Here is a 20273-nt window from a genome sequence, read left to right on the forward strand (position 1 = left end):
AAATGGTATCATTGTGGCCGTCATTCCTGTAGAATAAAATTTTCTTCCCAATTTTCTGCTTCCTAACTTCCTCCCCACCTCCTCTGTCCTGCCAGATGTACCGTAGAAAGAACATAATAGAATGACAACAGCAAGGTCTTTTGCTATTACCTAGGGTTGGATTTAAATTATATTCTCACTAGTTGTACAAATTAAATATTTAAAAAAAAAAACAACAGAAAAGCAAAAGCAAAAGAAACCTTCCTCCTTAAATGTTTAAAAAGTGCCAGAATCCTTCACCTTGTGAAGCCCTAGGCAGTTTGGGCCTAGATTCAAGGCCATGTTCACTGTACCTGCTAATGATCCACTGCACACTGCTTTTGGGGGACCCCTCTCTACAATCCGCAAAGACCATCCCAAATCTGTTCTAAGCTCTCACTCTTACTTCTATTTCTCTTATTCTCAGCTGAACTGTAACTGACTTCTTCTCCACTCCAAATGCCTTGAGACTTAAGACTGTACAAATCTGTGCAGTCTTCTCCTGCTGCCCCCTAAAGAAGAAGGTCTTTTTCCCACACACACCCAAGTCTCCAGGACTCTACCTCCCAGATTTTACCCTCTTCCCTTACATTATCAGTCTTTCTATTCTCTAGTGATTCTTTTTCCTCTTCCTTCAAATAAGCTTCAGTTTTACTTATCACCAAAGTTAATTCCCTTGACGGGGTTAATCCCTGAAATTACCCCTTGGCATGTGTGTCTCTCTTTTCCTATTTTATTAAACCAGCAAGGTTTCACATGTTATCTCCATTTATTCTTTAATCCGAAGAAATAGGTTTTGTTCTTTCTCCATTCAGCAAATATTTATTAAATACCAATTATACTTCAGGCAACATGCTCAGTTACAAGGATGTGAAGATGAATAACAGACTAGCCTGATTGATCCTCATGACTGCTTCGCTCACATAACTGAAATTCTGCTATCTGGGAAACCAAGGCCTTTTCTTGGTCCTCATTTCCTTCTATTTCTCTGTAACACCGAACATCACTAGCCATCCCCTCCTTTGCAAAAATTCTCTGAGTTCAAAGCACTGCATTTTCCTTTTCTGACATATCCTATCACTTCTCTTAAACTAATCCTACTTCCCCCTTTCATCCATTAAAATGCAGGTATTCCCCCACATCACTGTCCTAGGCTCTCTTTTCTTTCCTTTCTATCTTCTGTCCTTTGTGATCTTTTCCACTAGCACATCATCTCTGTGCAGACAAGTCACGAATAGCAGCTAAACTGATTACTGCAGTTTATTATAGATTAAAAACAAACAAACAAACGAACAAGGCTTGGAGAGGTTACTAAGTTCACCCAAGATCACAAGAACTAAGAGCTGGCAGAGACAGGTCTTGAACCTTGGCAATCTGATTTCAGAGCAGATGCTCTTAACCTGTACAGTGTAGTGTGCTGCTTCCCGAGTCCCTTTCTCAAGGATCGCGCTCAATTTTCAATGGTCCTTTAGGTATTTCAACCTGAATATACAGCTTAACCACACGTCAATTCATCATCTTCCTTCATTAAAATCAGTTCTTGATTTTGACTTCTCCGTTTGTTATATGAAAGTTACAATTTTCCCCATGATTCAAATTGAAACCCCAGTCAGCCTTATCCTTCATTATCTTAAGGTTTCAGAATTTTAGTATCTTACACTCTAAGCCAATCCATCCTTCTTACTCACTGCTGCCCAGTAATGTCTTAGATGACCTCTTTAAAGTGTCACCACTGTATTCAAGACAATATTCTCAACTTGGCAATCAAAGACCTTCACATGTTTACAAACTTTTTTTTTTCCTGATTTCCCACAGATTCTCTATCTTCTGCCCAAACATTTCTGCACCCGTGTCCTTTATCCTTCTTCCTTCCTCCCATCCATCTTAACTTCTACTTCCTCAGTGTTACTTTTCTTGCTTCCGCAACTAAATGGCGCTACTAGGTACACTGAATTATCATACTACATTGTTTTATTACTCATCTTTATCTTTTCTATAATCATTTATGTGTCTCCTATTTTCCAAACCATGCTATCAGTTTTTTTGTGGGAACTGAGCATATTTTATTATTTTCATGCCTCCTACAGCTTGCTTTTGCCAGGCATAATGCAAATAGTTCTGACAACTTTTAGGGAAAATGCTAACCTTGCTTTCTTTCCTCAGCAAGAGTAGATATAGGCTATCGTATTCTTCATTATTAAATGTTAAGCTCCCAAAGGTACGTAATCATACAGAGGAAAAGAGAGACAGACTTTACTTTCTTGGGGACAAAAAAGCAGGATATAAAATGTTTTAAAGATAGAACATTTTTATAGGAATAGGGTTACTGACCCAGAGACCTACCCAAATTCCAGTCCAGATAATTCGCTCCTTGCTCTCTAAATCCCTCTGCTATTTCAGCTGGATAATGCTGGCTCCTCCACTCCGTGGCCCAGGAGGGAATGGGACGTGCACTATGAAACAGCTGCAACATGCCACTCGGGAGGACAGGCCTCCCGGCACTGGGCACAAGAATCCCCGAGTGTCCCTCACCCACACTCCAGAAGTACTGTGGAACTCAGTTAGCGAACGTCTCAGATCCTTGAATGAAAGACGCTAACCAAGCATTACTGTGAGCTACAAGAATTTTTCAAAAGACTCATTTCTCACTTCCCTCCACGTTTCTTCCCCAAAGCTTGCTATAAACAGTCTGAATGAAACATTTATATGCTAGATGGAGGAGAAATTATCCTCTCACAGCTAAGTGCTATTTTTTATTTATTTATTTTTGCGGTACGCGGCCCTCTCACTGTTGTGGTCTCTCCCGTTGCGGAGCACAGGCTCCGGACGTGCAGGCTCAGCGGCCATGGCTCATGGACCCAGCCGCTCCGCGGCATGTGGGATCTTCCCGGACCGGGGCACGACCCTGTGTCCCCTGCATCGGCAGGCGGACTCTCAACCACTGCGCCACCAGGGAAGCCCGCTAAGTGCTATTTTTAAGACTGACTCTGGTGTGTGTTCACTGTATATTTCTAATACTGGTATCTCTCAATTTGGATTTAGTTGGTTCAGATTATTCTAAAACATAAAGTCTCCTACCTAAAATAGTTTCTCAAAGTTTGCAAAAGGTCAACAGATATTAATTTCATTAAAAAAAATCATTATTACTTTAAAAGATTAACTCTCTCAGTGATCCTTTAGCCATCCCTGTTCAAGTCTTAGGGCCTTCTCTATACTGTGTCACTGGCCGATTATAGATACTGTGATTATTAGCACTAAACAGATACAGTGCTGTAAGTAATTCAATAATTGGTTCTCTGTCAAGATGAGATATATCTTTTTCTTTCAAACAGACTTAAGGTTAACAATTAAATTTTGTTTATCCCTTCTCCTGATCATAAAATACATAGGAAGCAGGGGCAAAGTCAATCCAAAGAATATTTATTTCCAAAAATAATTTCCAAAGCACATAAATATTAGTGAAAGTAGGCCTCAATCCTATTTACATTTATAGGAGTTAAATAGTTCTGTGATACATTTTTATTTTTCCTTCTCCAATTTTACTAGAATGAAAATTGGCCTAAATGAAAACTGGCCTGAAATCAGGAGGCCTACACTCAGGTAACAGTAGACTTTGACCCTGAAGTTCTGCTTGCAAACTGGAATTAGGATTTTTCCCACCCTACTTTCTAACGACTATACCAACCTTGAGTCACTGTTTTTGAAGTCAATAGAAGGCTTTCTCTTCCACAAAGCTCCTACACCAAAACAAAAATATTCTACTACAAATTATATATATATATACATATATGTATACATAGAGAGAGAATGAAACAATATAGCCCCCCTCTAAACTACAGGTTACATAGTCCTTAATATTAACAAAACTGGGGAGATCTTACAAATTAAAATGTTTTATAGATGCTAAGTTCCCTTAAAAATAAAAATAAATAGGAGGAAAATATTGCATGGTTAAGCCTAGCTAGGGAGGTTAAATATTTAAATTGAAGTTGTCTTCTAAGTGAATGAGAGATTTTTTTCCATTATTTAAGGGAAGGGAATAAATTACTATTTTCTACTATCAGCTTGTACTAAATTATATATCATATCACAGAATTAATCTGTTAATTTTGAGCTTTTCTTAAAAGAGTATAGTGTATACAAATCTAACTGCTAAAAGTTCTGGGTCCCTAAATATGTTAATATGTTATCATAATATGATGTAGTTTGGGAGTCATTTATTCATTCATCTATTCAATAAATATCTGTGAAGGATCCCAGGCACTACTCTAGACACTGGGAATTCAGGGAGTGAATAATATCAATACCATTTTTAGACAACTTACTTACCTTTGGCTTTGAATCAAAACCTACATTTTCTTAACAAGTTATTCATCCAATATCACAACTGCAGAAACCATCTAGTTTTTCTTGTTTATAAACACAAATGGGATTCCCTAGGGCACTTTTAATATTGGTTGATTTTTTTTAAAAAACTCTAATTATCCTCCTGTCCTTTATCTTTCACTCAGTCACTCAAATTTTTTTTTATTTGCCTCAAAGCTAAATGAAACAAAATATGAGGTAGATAAGTTATTATTCCTCTCTTATCAGCTGTTCATCCCTAATGACTCAGGGCTGTAAAATCCCCAAAACCCAACATATTTAATACCTTCCAACAGATCCTGCTGCACTTAAATGATTCACTGAAAGAAAAAATGTCCATCTCTTTTCATCAATTTTTGCATGCTTTCATGAAACTTTATATACAGTAAGTTGACCACTCAGGGTTAAAAAATACTTATATACTTTCCAGTTCACTTTTTATTGGCACTTAGTGATTTCTTTGCTTCTCATTAATTTTTAAAATAATATCCTATTATATCTTTTCTATCCATCTTTAAATTCAAAAGTGGTCATTTTCAAAACCCAGTTCCGAGATCAGCTCCTCTAGTAAGTTTTCCCTTACCTTTCAACAACCCAGTTACCTTCTTATACCCCAGAATGAGTAAATATTTCCATTGTGACACTCATCAACCTGCCTGATAATATACTTCGATTGTGACACTTATCAACCTGCCTGGTAATATACTTGACTCCACATCTATTTCACCTTGAAATGAAGGACCTTATCTTTGTACTTTTGTTTATCTAGCAGAGGGTGTGGAACAAGGTAACTGTTCTTTTGTTAAATTGAAATTGAAATTTAGAATCATGCTTCCCAAAATTCAGTTTTACTAGCATACTTAAATGTTACTGGTGGAAATGTACAACATTTGCATAATGCAATCTGGCAACATTTATCAAGAATTTTGATAATTCAATCCTCTAACCCATTAATTCTCCTTTATGAATATCCCCTAAGAATTAGAAATATGAAAAAGTTTTACAAAACAATGTTTACTATCATATCATTTACCATAGCAAAGAACAAATTTTTTTTAAAAAACTAGCAATACTAAAACTTATGTTTTACTTAGCGAAGTGTAATTCAAAGGATTTGTAGTCACAGGGAAATTTTATAATATTAAGCAAAAAAGCAGGACACAAAATTGTGTATTTTAGTCTAGTATTCTGACAAATTAAGAAGAAAAAAGGAAAGAAAACAAAATAGTAACAGTGATTGTTTGGGGTAACAACTTTGAATGTGTCTTCCTCTTTCTATTTTTCTGTACTTCCCTGATTCTGTATTTAGAATATATTTTTATATAATTTTTAAGTGTTTTTATCCAAGTTGGTAATAAGTAATTTGAAAAGTATTTCAGAGGTATGTCCAAAGTATACATTTCTCTCTGTAACAAATATGAATATATATATAATCTTTAATATAAAAGCATATACACTGGGCTTCCGTGGTGGTGCAGTGGTTGAGAGTCCGCCTGCCGATGCAGGGGACACGGGTTCGTGCCCCGGTCCGGGAAGATCCCACATGCCGCGGAGCGGCTAGGCCCGTGAGCCATGGCCGCTGAGCCTGTGCGTCCGGAGCCTGTGCTCCGCAACGGAAAAAAAAGCATATACAATTTGCTTTACTAAAATAATAAAAGATTCATCATAAATAAAGTTTCTACAAAATGGCCAGAATGTTCAGCTGAACTAATTTCACAAATCACTTCTGCCACATCTGGCCTTTAAATTGCCATTTTAAAATATGATTGAAACGCTTTTATGAAAAGAGCATATTTTCTAAAATATATATATGATATACACTGTAAAGTTATAGAATTGTGAAATCCCCAATTTCCTGTAACATATCACACAAGAAAAGTTCCTTGAAGAGGAAACACAAATAAGTGCTCTAAAATATGTGTTGTTTTCCAATATTGAAACAAGTACACTTCCTAGTCCTTCCACCAAGTTTCAGAATTGACAGACACAGCAATTATAACAGCTGGCCTCTAACTGCCTTTACTAAAAAATCAAATAATTACTCTAAGCAAATAATATCCATGATTTGTGTATCCAAAACTCTATAAAGTATCACCAAAATGCTTTTTAAAGTGAGCTTTGTTAAAAGCTAAGTGAAAAAGTAACCACCTCTGGAGAATGGATCAAAAATTTTAAAATCCAATCATGTTTTAAAAATTTAATGATGACATGAATCTGACATTACTGAAGTGATACTGATGGACACACAATGAAAATGTCACCCCTTATTATTGAGCCACTTTACATTACATGGTTTAAAAAAAAAAAAGCAATGAGAATTTGTACATAGTTGCTCAAAAATTTACTGAATTATACAAAATTCTTTCCAATGAATAACCTGTCATCTGAAAGCTAATGGAATAATTAGGGAATTGTGAATAATTGAGAATTAATTTATTCAGTTAGTGAATGCCACCTGACATGAAACTTTAGCTCAATTTTCATTTATTTTATCTGTCATAGGACTCTGTTAATCAGAGGTCTATTTCAAAAGACAGAATCTTATTTGCTCACCCATTCATTTGTCCATTCATGCAACAAACATTGACAAGTATACGCAATACTGTAATTACTGTGCCAGGCACAAATTCAAAGATAAGTTTAAAAATGTCCACAAGATGCTTGAAAGCTACAACATAAACAACTGCAATACAAGGGGAGAGATGTGACAAGCTCCTAAAGAAACATGAAAAAGGTACTCAAAGGACGAGAAAAATCATCACATCTGGCTAGAGAAGGGAAGGAGGGGCAGAGAGGAAGTCAGGGATGGCTTCCTGGAGGAAGCAGCACCTGAACTGGGTCTTAAAGGAGAGAGGAGTTCAACAGTACTAGGTGTACTCATTCCACCTGCAGGGTGGAGCCGGACTTTTTCCCTTCCTTTGAACATGCTGCTTTACTTTGCCTGGCCAACCATTTCTCCTTTTTTTTCTAACAGGCTCACTTATCATTCTAAACACAATCTCACGCATAAATCTCTTCATGAAATCTGTGATACCAACCACCTCCAACCGTATCTCCGTTGAAGGCCCTGTGAATACCTCTATTACAGCCCTTAAAAGCTCCATATACTGTATTTACCAGGCCAGCATCCACATTAATAGACCATGAAATACCTGAGGGCAGAATCTCTACCTTTCACGTCCATCTCTAGATCTGATCAAATGCTCAGCACAGTGGGTACTTAGAGGTCTAATGATGAGGTGACTAAATGAATAAAAAATGCTGCAACTATCAGCTGGAAAACCTGTGTAAGAAGCTATTTAAAAGAGCTGAATGAAGAGGAAAAGAAAGCTCAAATTAGAATGGTGAGAAAGAAGAGAAGGAAAAGGAGCTGAGACAGGTTAAGGGGAAGACTGGTTAAGGAAAAGAAAGGAATTAAGCCTTCTTGAGAGCCTGGGGAAATTATGGTGCCATTCACAGAAGGGGAAAATTGGCGAGTCCACTGGGCACATGGAGAGTTTGGGCCTGGATTACTAGTGAATACACTTCAGCAGAAATTTAAGTTATCTATAACATAGCCTCCAAAAATTGCAAAAGTATTTCTTTACCAAAACATCAAATTTTAATTTAAACACTAATGTCATAATGTGGCATATCTCAACTCTCTATAACTTCCCTAAAAGATAGAATAAAAATGATTAATTTTCACTTACTACATTTACCTTTAATAAGTTTTATACAACTTACTCTTACTGATTTCAATGTGTACACATCATCATAAATGAAATTTCTTCAAAAGGAATTTCTTGTTACTAAAAAAATTCCAAGTAATTTAAGCCTTCTCTAGCCTTAAGGGAAAGGGTAAGATTATATACTAATATATGAGAATTAATGCAGTTTATTCCATGATTCAAACACATACAACTCAAAATAAAATACAATTTACCTAGATAATAAGTGCATAGTTTTTCCATTGGCACCTGATTCATCGACTAAGATCAACCAGTTAATTAAAAAGTCCCAGAGTATAGGGAAATAAAAGAGGTAGCTCTCCCAAAAAAGTTAGGGGTAGTGATTAACTCTTAGAATGAGGCAAGGGATGGGAATCAGCAAGAACACACAAGGAGCTTCAAAAGTAAAGGGAATGTTCTAATTATTAAGTTGGGTGGAGGGCTTGATTACTGTTTTATAATTAAATATGCATAATTGCATATATCAAATTTTATGTAACAATTTTTTTTAATCCCTGTGCAATCTAACAAAAAGTAGAGAACCTTAGGTAGAACAATTAACTGTATATAAATATTACATAACAATATTATATATATATCTTTATACTACTTGCTATACCCACGAGTTATTTTTCCAACAAATAAAAAACTTAAGTTTGTATTTTTCTTTCAGTTGCCATACTTCTGTATGAATTTGACACATACAACAGTGCTGTCCAAGAAGAAACAACGAAACACACATTTGTCTTCCATTCTTCACTGGTCTAACAAGATGAGGTAGAGGAGAATGCCTTTCTAAGCAGGTTTCTCTGAGCTTTGGCTAAGAGCTGAGTTTTAAGTAAATCATTTAGAAGAAGTAATCCTAGGAACTTTATGTTAATCAGTTAATAAATTAAGTTCACCAAAATATTTCATTCTTCTGTAATTATTTTCCTACATTTTTGGGGGGGGGCGGTGTTGGGTCTTCGTTTCTGTGCGAGGGCTTTCTCCAGTTGCGGCAAGTGGGGGCCACTCTTCATCGCGGTGCGCAGGCCTCTCACTGTCGCAGCCTCTCTTGTTGCGGAGCACAGGCTCCAGACGCGCAGGCTCAGTAGTTGTGGTTCACGGGCCTAGTTGCTCTGCTGCATGTGGGATCTTCCCAGACCAGGGCTCGAACCCGTGTCCCCTGCATTGGCAGGCAGACTCTCAACCACTGCGCCACCAGGGAAGCCCCCTTTCCTACCATTTTAAAAAGATTTTTCACTACATTGTTCTCCTTTCACAAAAGAGCATGGTGAGGGCTTCTGAAACTTCATTTTGATCTTATGTTACTGCAGCAATTAAAACACTATCTTCTCTCACAAGTTGGAACCCCAAATATATTTTCCAATAAATACTCAGTTCCATACATTGCATTGGGAATATAAAGATGTATATAAGGCATAGTTCTTTTTATAAAGGAACCTGAAGTTTAGAGGGGAGATGAGTCAAGCACATACAGATCAGTACAGAAAGGTTAAGATAAGTTCTCTGTAACAGCAATCAATGGGATGTGATGATAGAAAAGATCCAGGCTTTAGAGCCAGAGAAAACTGGGTAGAAATTCTTGATTCTAACATTTGCTAACACTGAGGCTCTTAGTAACTATTTAAAAATGGAGATAACGTTGTCTATCTGAATGCTGCAGTGTGGATTAAATAAAGTGTCTTAAAAGGAGATTGTAGTATTAAAAAGGGTTCACCTAACTAAAAAAAGTCAATGATGATGTTGTTCTGTGACTGTGTATAATTATAATAGTTGATATTTAAAATCAAAACCTAACAACAAACAGAGCTGTGCTCTCTCCCCTCCAAACCTACCAGTTTTCCCATCCTAGAGTAAGAGACAGGTTATGGCAGATGAAAGGTCTATGAATTCACCTTAGTATTGTGATATCTACTTTAACTGGAATCATAAGAATTTTGTCACCTAAAAAATTTCCTACTACAAAAATAACGTCTTACTAATAGTCACAATAAACATACCATATGAATAAAATAAATTTTTCATTATAATCAGATATCTAAACTATTTTGAACACTCTCTCCAAATTGTTTATTTAGACTTTGGTACGTGAGCCCCATCTGCATTATGGTTTTAAATATTTATTTAAATCCATATTATATAAAAGCCTTCCTTCACTTCCCTAGGCAGAAATAACCTTTCCCTCCTTTGAAAATCCACGGCACTTTATTCATGCTAGACTTATACCACCATTTATGTCTTCTGTGCTCTCTATTTGTGTAGATATGTAAAGTTTAATAATTTTAATCATTAAATATTTATCAAAGAAAAACATAAAATGAGGTCATCTTTCTGAATGTGCTTAGTAATCTATAAAGCAGTATAAAATATAAATTGCAAAGGTATTATATTTTAGAGTAAAAATATTTTGCTAAGCCTCCATTTAATATATCGCAGTACAATTTACTAAATGATACTACTATAATTTAAAAGCTTTAAAATAGCCTTCCATGTAAACAATCATTAACCAATTGCCAATAATTTATTTAAAAAAAAACTCTACACATTATACCCCAATAAATGAGTATTTACTTTTAAAAAAAATACTGACCAGCCCTAGAGACACTAGGAGTTGGCCTACCTCAGTATGAGCCCAAGGAAAAGACTTAAAAATTAAACTTTGAGTTAACAAAAGAAGTTAAATGTCCAAGAAAATCCTACTATGTGCTTTATAGTAATTCATGATTGTTAACATTGAAAAAACTCATAAAAAGTAATTACTAAATTTTAGTTTTTATATTGAATTGATTCAATATTTCAATGGAAATGAAAAGTATTAATCTAAATGTATAAACAATCAAGGTTCTCAGGGTGTTCAATTCCTACTGAATGATCAGTCAGGTAGAGGTTATACGAGTTATTAACCATCACAGTGAAGCACTTGACAACCACATTCCCTAAGTTTGCCTTATTTAATGATGCTGAAATACTTAAAGTATTTTCATTATTTCCTGGAAATACAGATATACATGTTTATTTTCTATCTCCTACTTTTGAATATCAATAATATTTTTATTCACCAAAAGAGAAAAATAAATACTTAATATTAAAGTCTATGTAAATGTAAATACAACTAAACATAATCAAAGGACACTAAAATGATAAGGATGATACATGCCACTTTGGGTCTCAATAATTGAAGAGTTGTAGAGATTCCATGTACAAAAATCAAATGATTTACTAATTTTTTCTGAAAATATTGTTTGAGCCAAGAAACTTTTCAAAAGTTAGTATCATTTGCCCAATTAGTTCTAAATTGCCAAATCAATAATGTATAATCAGAACAACTTGATTCACCTATATCGTCTCAGTTCTACTTCCAATTCAAGACAAGTAACCATGAGGTTGAGAAATTACAGTAATTTCTTGACTGCCTGGATGCCAAAAAAAGAAAACAGTGTAGCAAGAGTTAGTTACTGACATCCCTATTATAACATAAATAAGACTACTTAGGGACATACATGCAATATTCAGATTTCACAGCTGAGACCTAATTTTCTGTACATGGTCAAAACAGTTTATAAAGTCCTGATTCATGGTCTAGTAATACCAATCTAGGAATTAACAAAACTAGCAAAATCAAAGTTTACTTGCATTATATCTGAAGTTTTACAGAAATATAAAATGAAACCCCATTTTAACTTTAGCGATAGAGGTAAAATATACTTGTAATAGCATATATTATTTCAAGTTTCTATTGTGATTTATAATATTTTACAAAACAATGACTTATGGTATATCACAGACTCTATGTAATAAGAAGTGGTTTCTAATGATCAAAAACATACAAAAATCTTTTACCACAGGGAGGCTTTAAAATGTGAAATAAGTCACATGCACTGTTTCCAAAGACATCTGCCACCAGAACCATCAGTCCACTGGATTCTGAACTGCAATCACAGTCCTTCAGGGACTTTACATAATCTGACAGTACCTTACAGTTATAAAAATGTCAAAATAGACAAAATATCAAAAGAGAAGGGCAAACTAGCATTTGTTAAGTACTAACCTAATTTATCAAAATGATATAATTTCTACTTGTCATGGTAATAATATGAGAAAATTCTATTATCACTATCTACCATTTACTAAGCACACCTTCTATTCCTAGCTAACAAAAAACATTTTAGAGGACAGAAATTACATGTAAAATATCAGATGACTGAAACATTTCTACACTATTTTTTATTTTAAAAACAAGCCAAATTATATATGAATGTACTCATCTATGTGATCAGTACCGTATGAACGTACGAACAGAGTGCATGCAAAGAGTATGAATGCTCTTTGCATGCACGTGTTAACGCAAAAGGAAGGAAATTCTTCAACAGACTCTGAGTCTCCCAAATATGCTGTGTGTGACTAACAGCTGAGAGGAAATGCAACTGAAACTGTCTGCTGGAAATCCATTAAAATCTAGGCACAGAAAAATACATGGGTGACAGTATAGCTGGAGGTGCAAATTTGTGCAGGAATGTAGCCAAAGTTTTGGCAATTCCCTCATGCTCTTAGATGTACTGACAATGGCCTTTCTTTTTCAGTTGTAATGTTACACTTAAAGAACATTATTTAATGGAGCTGAAGGACCTGCTTAGTCTTTAAAACAAATAGGCTTAAAACTTGGATTTACAGAGGTAAGGCATTTCTAATAATACAAACAAAAATTTGCAGAAAAAGTTCCATGATCCACAAAAACTGCCATATGCAATCAAAAAAAAAAAAGTCATTACCTTGAGGTGAAAAAATGCTGTTTCGCATTTCATTCTACATTTCCCTTTAAGGAAATTACTTTAAATTTTTTTCTGCAAAAGAAGTTTTTTAGGATCATTATCTTCTGGGAAGGGAGTGCTTTGAAAGGAGAATTCATATTTTTAAGCACTTGCTCTTAGTATACTACCTTACAGACTTCTTTACATCCAGTATTTGCTTGTTCTTAGGAATGAACTAGGTATCTAACTCCTTTACACACCATTTAATAGCCACATTTGTTACGAGTCACTCTGCACTGAGCCCCCCCTAACTATGTCCTCAATGCTGTAGAATGTGATACTAAAAAATGAAAGCATGGTATTCTCCCATTAAGAGTTTATAGCTTACTATCAGTATAGGTTTAACAAATGTATACATTCAAAGGTATAAATATTCTATAAACAACTCTAATTGGTGTGACAATATAAAATAAATTGAACATTTTGAAGGAAAAGTACAACAGTATTTTATAGGTGAGCAGTAATAAGTAAAATTGACACAGCACTTTGCACTTTTTAAGAAGTAGTTCTCATAAAATTCACTGAATCCTCAAAACAGCCCATTAATACCATATAGGGATTTTTTTCCCCCATTTTACTGAAGAATCACCTGAGACCAAGAAAAGTTAAGTGAGCAAACCAAATCTACAATACTAAGTACACTAAGTAGTAGAACCAAGATTCAAACCGGGTTCTCACAGCTAAATCAAGGCTGCCACTGGATTTATGATTTTCAAGTTCTGTCACACAAACAATTTCCTTTGATCCTTACAACAACCCAATGAGGTAATAGCAGCCAATATTCACCTAATGCATATTACATAGCAGGCATTGTTCTATACTGCATTAATTCACTTACTTGTCACAAAAACCCTATAAGAGGGTTAAATTATTATTTGATTTTACAGATGAGAAAACTGAGGCTCATAGAAAATACGTAAACTGCCCAAGATCACACAAATAATAGGTAGGGGAATCATAATTTAAATCCAGGGCATCTAGTTCCCACACCTTCTTCTTCACCTCATTCTTCAGTAGGTTAAGAAACTTGCCCAAAGTCACAAGAAAAGAAAATTGCAAAGGGAGAACAAGAAGCATGCATGTTAGCCCTTCACCCTAACTACTTTCCCTAAATGTAATCTGAACAATAAGGATCATTAAATCCAGAAGGGGCAAGGTGGCTTTGGAGTAGATTGTTCTCTAAGGCAGAGTATGAGCAGGTGAGAAACATCAGCAGAGTAGCAGGGAGAAGGAGTCCCATCAGGCTAGAGAAGACTTATCCTCCACCCATTCGAGGCAAAAGAAAGTAAAATAAAATGTATGTGAGCAGAGACAGGCGTATTTGCCACCCTGGTGTAGGTAGTATGAACTGCGGTAGATGAAAAGGGATGAGTCTAACTAAGAAATTAGTAAACATGAAGCACAAGACTGATTTATTTTGAGAGAAAATTTAAAGCCACTGAAAGATATGGGATAGGTGTTGTAACGCCTCCAAAAGAACTGATACCCCACTCCTGCCAAAAGTACCTAGCACACAGGAAGAAATTATATAAGCACCGAAAAAAATCTGACTACACTTTTTCCTTTTTCTTTTTCTTTTTTCTTTTTAACACTAAAATGTCATTTACAGTCTAGCAGCTCCTTTACCATTAAAGATGTTCTGTGGAGGAGAGAGAAGTGGGGAAAGGGAACATAATTGAGCATAACGTGCTTCTCGTTAGTTCTCATGTCCTGAATCTATGGTGCGGGTTACTTTAACAGGTAGACAGACCGTCCTCAGACTCATTAAAATCAGGTGAAGGAAATCACAACAAAATCCCATTTAAATGAATAAACTGAAATGTCAACCTAAATCTAAAGTACACGTTAAAAGTAGAATCTGCAATAAAGAGAAAAAAAAATCATGGCAGAGACAGACACAATGATACCAGGATACTCTAGAAAGCAACACTTTTTAGAAGACAAATTAAAGGAAAAGTAACCCTAATGGAATTTTTTCTCTCGTTACTTAAAATAAACCAGGTCACTGTAATGGACCTACACTATGGCATTTTGTTCATTTTAATTTCATTTTTATTTCATCAAGCCATAAATTCCCATGGAAACACCTTAGACATGTGCTCACAATAATTGGAATGCTTACCCTTTCAGTATAAGTACTTTTGCATGAGTTCAACAAAATAAAAGGAATGCAATGAGGCCCCTCCAAGTTTTTTGCTTATGTCAACAGCTATTTTATGAGTACGAATTACCTTTGTGGTTATAAAGCATGTGTAAAATACATTACATGAGTGAGAAGCCTTACTGCAGACGATCCAGTAAAGGTCTGAACTGCACACAGAAACATCAAAATCAAGCTGAATTTCCTAGAATATAGCAACCACAAAATTTTCCTCCCAACGCCATTACTGTTAAATATACCTTGAAGAATTAAGTTCAAGTGTAACTACAATTGAAATATATGATTCAGCTGAGTTATGACCCATTTTTCCTCTCAAAAGCAAAAGGGAATAATGACAGTTGTGAGACTTACATTTTTCCATTCCAGGGTTTTTCTGAAAGTTATTTCACAGGGGAGCTAAAGGCAAAATGCACTTAGTGACATTTATTTGCTTTAAAATAGTTATTTATGCTACTACTCACAGGACAGATAGCATTTTAATAACAATTTATCAAATAACAATTGTATTTGGTCATTTATTTTTAAACTGTACAGACCAAGAGGCATTCAGGAAGGAAATAATCACAAAATGTCATATGATACCTAAGGCTACAATTATAACTAAATGACATATTTACATACAACAGAACCAACATACAACAGAACAAACAACCAACATGACAAATACACAAGTAACATATATATGTGATTGAAAATACCCACCCCTAGCAGAAAGCTTTTTGGTGTTGATAATTTTGGCAGCATATTCTTGTCCAGTAGGGATTTTCATACATCTTCTCACCACTGAGAATGCCCCCCTGAAAACCAATAATTAGCAGGTCATCAATATAATCAGCTCTGATATTCTATTAAAAACACACATCTGAGCATTTTTATTGAACTTAGTGAACTGTCAAATATCAGTATACCATAAAGTAGTATCCAGAAAACGAACCGTTCTTCCTGGAAACTGAGACCCTCTTTAATGTTGAAAAATAAAATTAGATTTCATTAACTGGGAGCACACATTATTAATCAACAAAATGAAAAGAACTGCCAATTACGACGGCTCTTGTTTGCACATGAAATTTGAAAACATTTTACACTTCACGCTAACACAGCACCAAATGCTCTGAGAAGAAACCCTGCAAAGAGCAGAGCTGAGACGGAGCAGCAAAAAATCTGCTGCCTATTTATTTTAGTAGGAAAAAATAAAATTAATGTGGCTCCAAGTAAGTAAATATGGTGATTGTTTTCATTAAAATAAGTCTTAGGAACACTTGAGTGGGGTTTAACAAATCCTGCTATGGTGATTTCTCTGTGCCCTGTTTTGGGCTGGGGGAGGGGAGAGATTTGAATTAAGCTGCTCTTCCGACATATTCTCCATGTTTTAACAGCAGACAACATAAATATATAAGGATATGATTTTCATTACATTTAAAAGATATTTACATGTCCTTTAATTCAACTGTATAAAACAACAACACACACATAAACGCGCCCCTTCCTTAAGCAATGTTCGAAACTAGCGACAGAGGATTTGGGTTTGGGTTTGATGCTACATAAATTAACGTTCACGGCTCGGCCTCTAGATTCTTTGCACAGGTTCTCAGTAGGTCTCCTATCCCCTTCCTTAACATCACCAAGTACAATAGTTCTGCCCGTCAGGTGTAGGAGGTCGTTGTACACAACGATGGGCTACCCTTGGGAAGCTCTGTCCCGGTCACCAAAGGGCTTTTCCGCTGCCTGTATAAATAAATCCTCCCAGAGAATGCGAAGATGTACACGTAAATCCTAGGAAGGATGATGATGAGCGAGTAATCTAGTGCAAAGAATAATCGTGGATATGGGACAGGGGTTCGAGTCCCTTGGGGTGGCCCTTTTCCTGGACAGAACAACTACTGGACGCGAAATAGACTCTACGCCAAGTTGAACTTTCGGCATCAATAAATATGGCACCGTCTGTGGCAGCGAGTTCTCATCCGTACGTGGGTCGTACGGCCGACACGCCTGCGAAGCAGGCGGCATCTCTATTTACAGAAAACATGATCTATGTTGCATTTTACATGGGTTCTTGTTTCCTCTCCATACACACAGACACACGCTCGCACACTTCTCAGGATGACAGCTACAACTGCAGGGATCGTAAATCCACCAAGTCTCTGGTGCAGAAAGGTGGGGGGAGCGGGAGAAGGTGGGCTGAGGATTATCGGAATGGGCCACAGCCGGGGTGGAAGGTCTTGCCCCTTCTTTGTCCCCTCCTCTTACTAACACAGCACCTTCCTCCGAGCTGACACACCAGGGGCCCTCCTCCCTCTCCTCCCGTCTCCCAAATTCCCTCGCCCCACGCGGGAGGCCGGTGGGTCGGGGGTAACGCGACCCGCCCTCTGCTGGAAAGGGGACGTGAGGGTGCCCGGCAAAGGCGCTTACTTTCCGAGCTCCTCGAAAAGCTGATACTCGTCCGTGAACCTGGTACAGGTTGTAGTCGAAGCCATCCTGGGTCCGGGCTGTACCCCTGGCTGGGAGCGCGGCGGACAAGACGCGAGCAGACGCGCGGCTTCCCCAGGACTAGTCCCGCGGCGCTGTCACCCACGGCCGCCCTCACTTTCCTCGTCCGAAAGTAGCTCGCCGGCGAGGGAGTATGCGCAGGGGCGGGGCGGGAGGGGAGATGACCAGAAAGGGTGGCGTGGGGTCTCCTCCCTACGGTCCGCCGATCCTCCTCCTTCTCCTCCTCCTCCGGGCCTCGCTTCCTTCTTCTCCTCCGGTCGTTCCACCCGCCCCCTTTCCAGCCCCTCTCCTCAAATGCAGGGGCAAAGTACTCAAGAAGAGGGACCGGGAAATGGAAAAACAGCCGGGCACGGGGCGAGAGGCGAGCAGTTGCGAAATGATCCGCACCGGAGCAGGAGGGGTAGAGGCGGAGGGGAGGGAGCCCGAGGGGGCGGAGGCCGCGGAGCCGGGAGCGGACAGCTCGAGCCCAGCTGCAGCTGTCAGCAGGCGCGGGGTGCGCCAGGGCCGGCCTCCCAACCGCGGGCACCTCGGCCGCCTCGCGCTCCCCACGAGCCCACGCCGCTCCGAGACTGCGCGGCGGAAGAAAAAGCGCTGGGCTCGGGCGAAACCTCGTCTGCTGTCCCCAGGCCTCCGCCTCCTCCCCGGCGCCTGGCAGCACCCCCTCCCTCACGAAGCCTCCTCTTGCTGGTCCCACACCTCCTGCTAGCGACTCTAACACTGTCCCTTTCCCACCCTCCTTTCCTCCCTCCCCGAGCCTCACACACGCGCAGAGCTGTCTAGGGAGAGACCAGGTGGGTGGAGAACGTGCGGGGCAGAAGCCGGGAGAGGGTTTAGGTGAATGAGGCGAGACGTCAAAATTACAGTTAAACCCGCAATTAGGCTCCTGCCTAAATGTGGGGCTGAGTTAGCGGGAATACGTGGGGTAACTCGTGGACTGCCGAGGGCTGCTGCCTGGGGTCGCAGAGGCCCCCAGCCGGGTTGTGGGCGCCGGGCTCTAGGGACCGACCCCCGCCGGCGCGCAAGCTGCGGTGCCTTAGGTAGAGGGGCGAGGGGTGCAGGCGCTTCATCTGGGCGCGGCTCCGTGTTGACACAGCGGGGGCCGGATGTGGGTAGTCGACTGTTTCCAGAGAAGGGTCCCAGCCTCCCACACCTCCCGGTGATGCTCGGGCCCACCCAGCAGAAGCCACGCCGCCTGCTTCTAGGAGCCCAGCACGGGGTTCCTCCCTCCCCCGCAGCCTCTTCGGCGAGGGGCGACGCCCGCCGTGCCACGTTTCACTTCTGATATGACTGCCACCTCACTCTCCACGTCCCCCCGCCGTTTTCTAGGTTGGGTTGCTCAGACTCTAGCAATCCCCAAAGGCCTTTGCTTCGGCCATGAATGTTAACAGAATGAAAGCAAAAACTCCGCCACGGGGCCACACCTTCCCTACAGAGTAAACTCCCCTGTAACCTCAGTGAGTTCTGATAGTAAGACGGTTTCTCGCGAGATTTCCTGCTTGGCGGCGGGGGCGGGGTAGTGGGAAGGTTGGGTGTCGGTCACGCGACCTGGTAGGGTCTGACGTCACTCGCATCACGTGAACAGGTCTAGTGCCTTTCGCTTTGCAAAAGGAAAAAGGAAAAGGCGAGGTCGTGCGTGCTTTGCTTGTATGCTCAAAGATCTGGTGGGACTGTGGCACCTGAGTATACTGCGTAAATGGCTATCTGAAAAATCACTTTATAGTTCAAGAACACGTGCTATTTATTAGCATATCTGTCATTGTTCACAGTAAATACGAGGAAAAAAATTATCCATTACATTTAAAATAGGAGAATTGCTGAGTGCTAAAACGACCCGTGGGCCTTCCTTCCAGTCCTCTGTCTTTAATAAACTATGCAATTGCAAACTTAGAAGCAGACCAAAACCGAAAGAGTTGTGTATGGTCTTTTTCAAATTACTGCCTTTTGTTTTACTGTATGGGGACTTTAAAAACCTGCAATTCTATTGCTAATTTGCATCGTTAGCATTCCATCAGGGATTCAAATTTCCATAGCTGGAAGATGAAAGGTAAATAGGAGGTCCAGAGAATCTAAGATTGGAAGGAGTTATTTCTTGCTCTCAAAGGCTGCTGTTATTTAGTGAATTTGCCCACCGTCACACATAATCCTAATTCCCTTATTTCCTGATCTGGGGAATGCTATTCTGCCAATAACTGATGTTTTTACCAAAGTTCTCAAAGTGATCACAATTTTTAACGCTTATAACAAAATTGGACTTTGTACATATTTTGATTCCTAACCATAAAAAGCAAATATTGTGTAAAATGTAGTGTACAAGAAAAGATACCAAAAACTATATGAAGAAAAGAAACAAGGTGTCTAAATATTAATAATTCGGCTAGGTTGAAAAAGCAATAATTTAGTCTCGGCTAAAGATTTTTAATATATATCTTAAATATTTAGCAACATGGTTCCAAGTTATAATGTAATAATTTAATATTCTTATGTGAATCTAAAAATGAAACAGAAGTAAACTTAAAACAGATAATATAGAATTTTACAACTCTGGGGAAGAAAATTGTTTTTTAAATATTCAAGTAACGAGGCCTACATAATTACTGTATTTATCTGTTATTTAAACTACCCATAATTGTAAATGGTTATGATGATTGTGTGATACAATAAAGGAAACAACTGAGTTTTAATACTGACCTATTATTAGACAATAAATGTGTTAGACAATAG

The 20273-nt window shown here is 38.4% G+C and overlaps 1 protein-coding gene across 6 annotated transcripts in view; it reads right to left on the reverse strand.

Moving 5' to 3' along the window:
* CAMK2D (calcium/calmodulin dependent protein kinase II delta) overlaps nt 1-18292 on the reverse strand; it is a 280888-nt gene extending 262596 nt beyond the window's left edge. For 2 of the 6 annotated variants that reach the window (XM_029235099.1, XM_029235100.1), the window contains exons 1-2: nt 17475-18084; nt 15768-15862 (exon numbers count right to left, since the gene is read on the reverse strand). In XM_029235099.1, coding sequence (XP_029090932.1) covers nt 15768-15862; nt 17475-17539 — 160 coding nt within the window. In that variant the 5' untranslated portion in view covers nt 17540-18084. Of the gene's footprint in view, nt 1-15767; nt 15863-17474 lie in introns of all 6 variants that reach the window. The other 4 variants (XM_029235093.1, XM_029235096.1, XM_029235094.1 and 1 more) reach the window with 4 other exon arrangements.
* Between the last annotated feature and the right edge of the window lie 1981 nt (nt 18293-20273).

This window comes from Monodon monoceros, unplaced genomic scaffold (genome assembly GCF_005190385.1).
Source record: "Monodon monoceros isolate NGI ecotype Baffin Bay Population unplaced genomic scaffold, NGI_Narwhal_1 Super_Scaffold_20, whole genome shotgun sequence".
NCBI lineage: Eukaryota > Metazoa > Chordata > Mammalia > Artiodactyla > Monodontidae > Monodon > Monodon monoceros.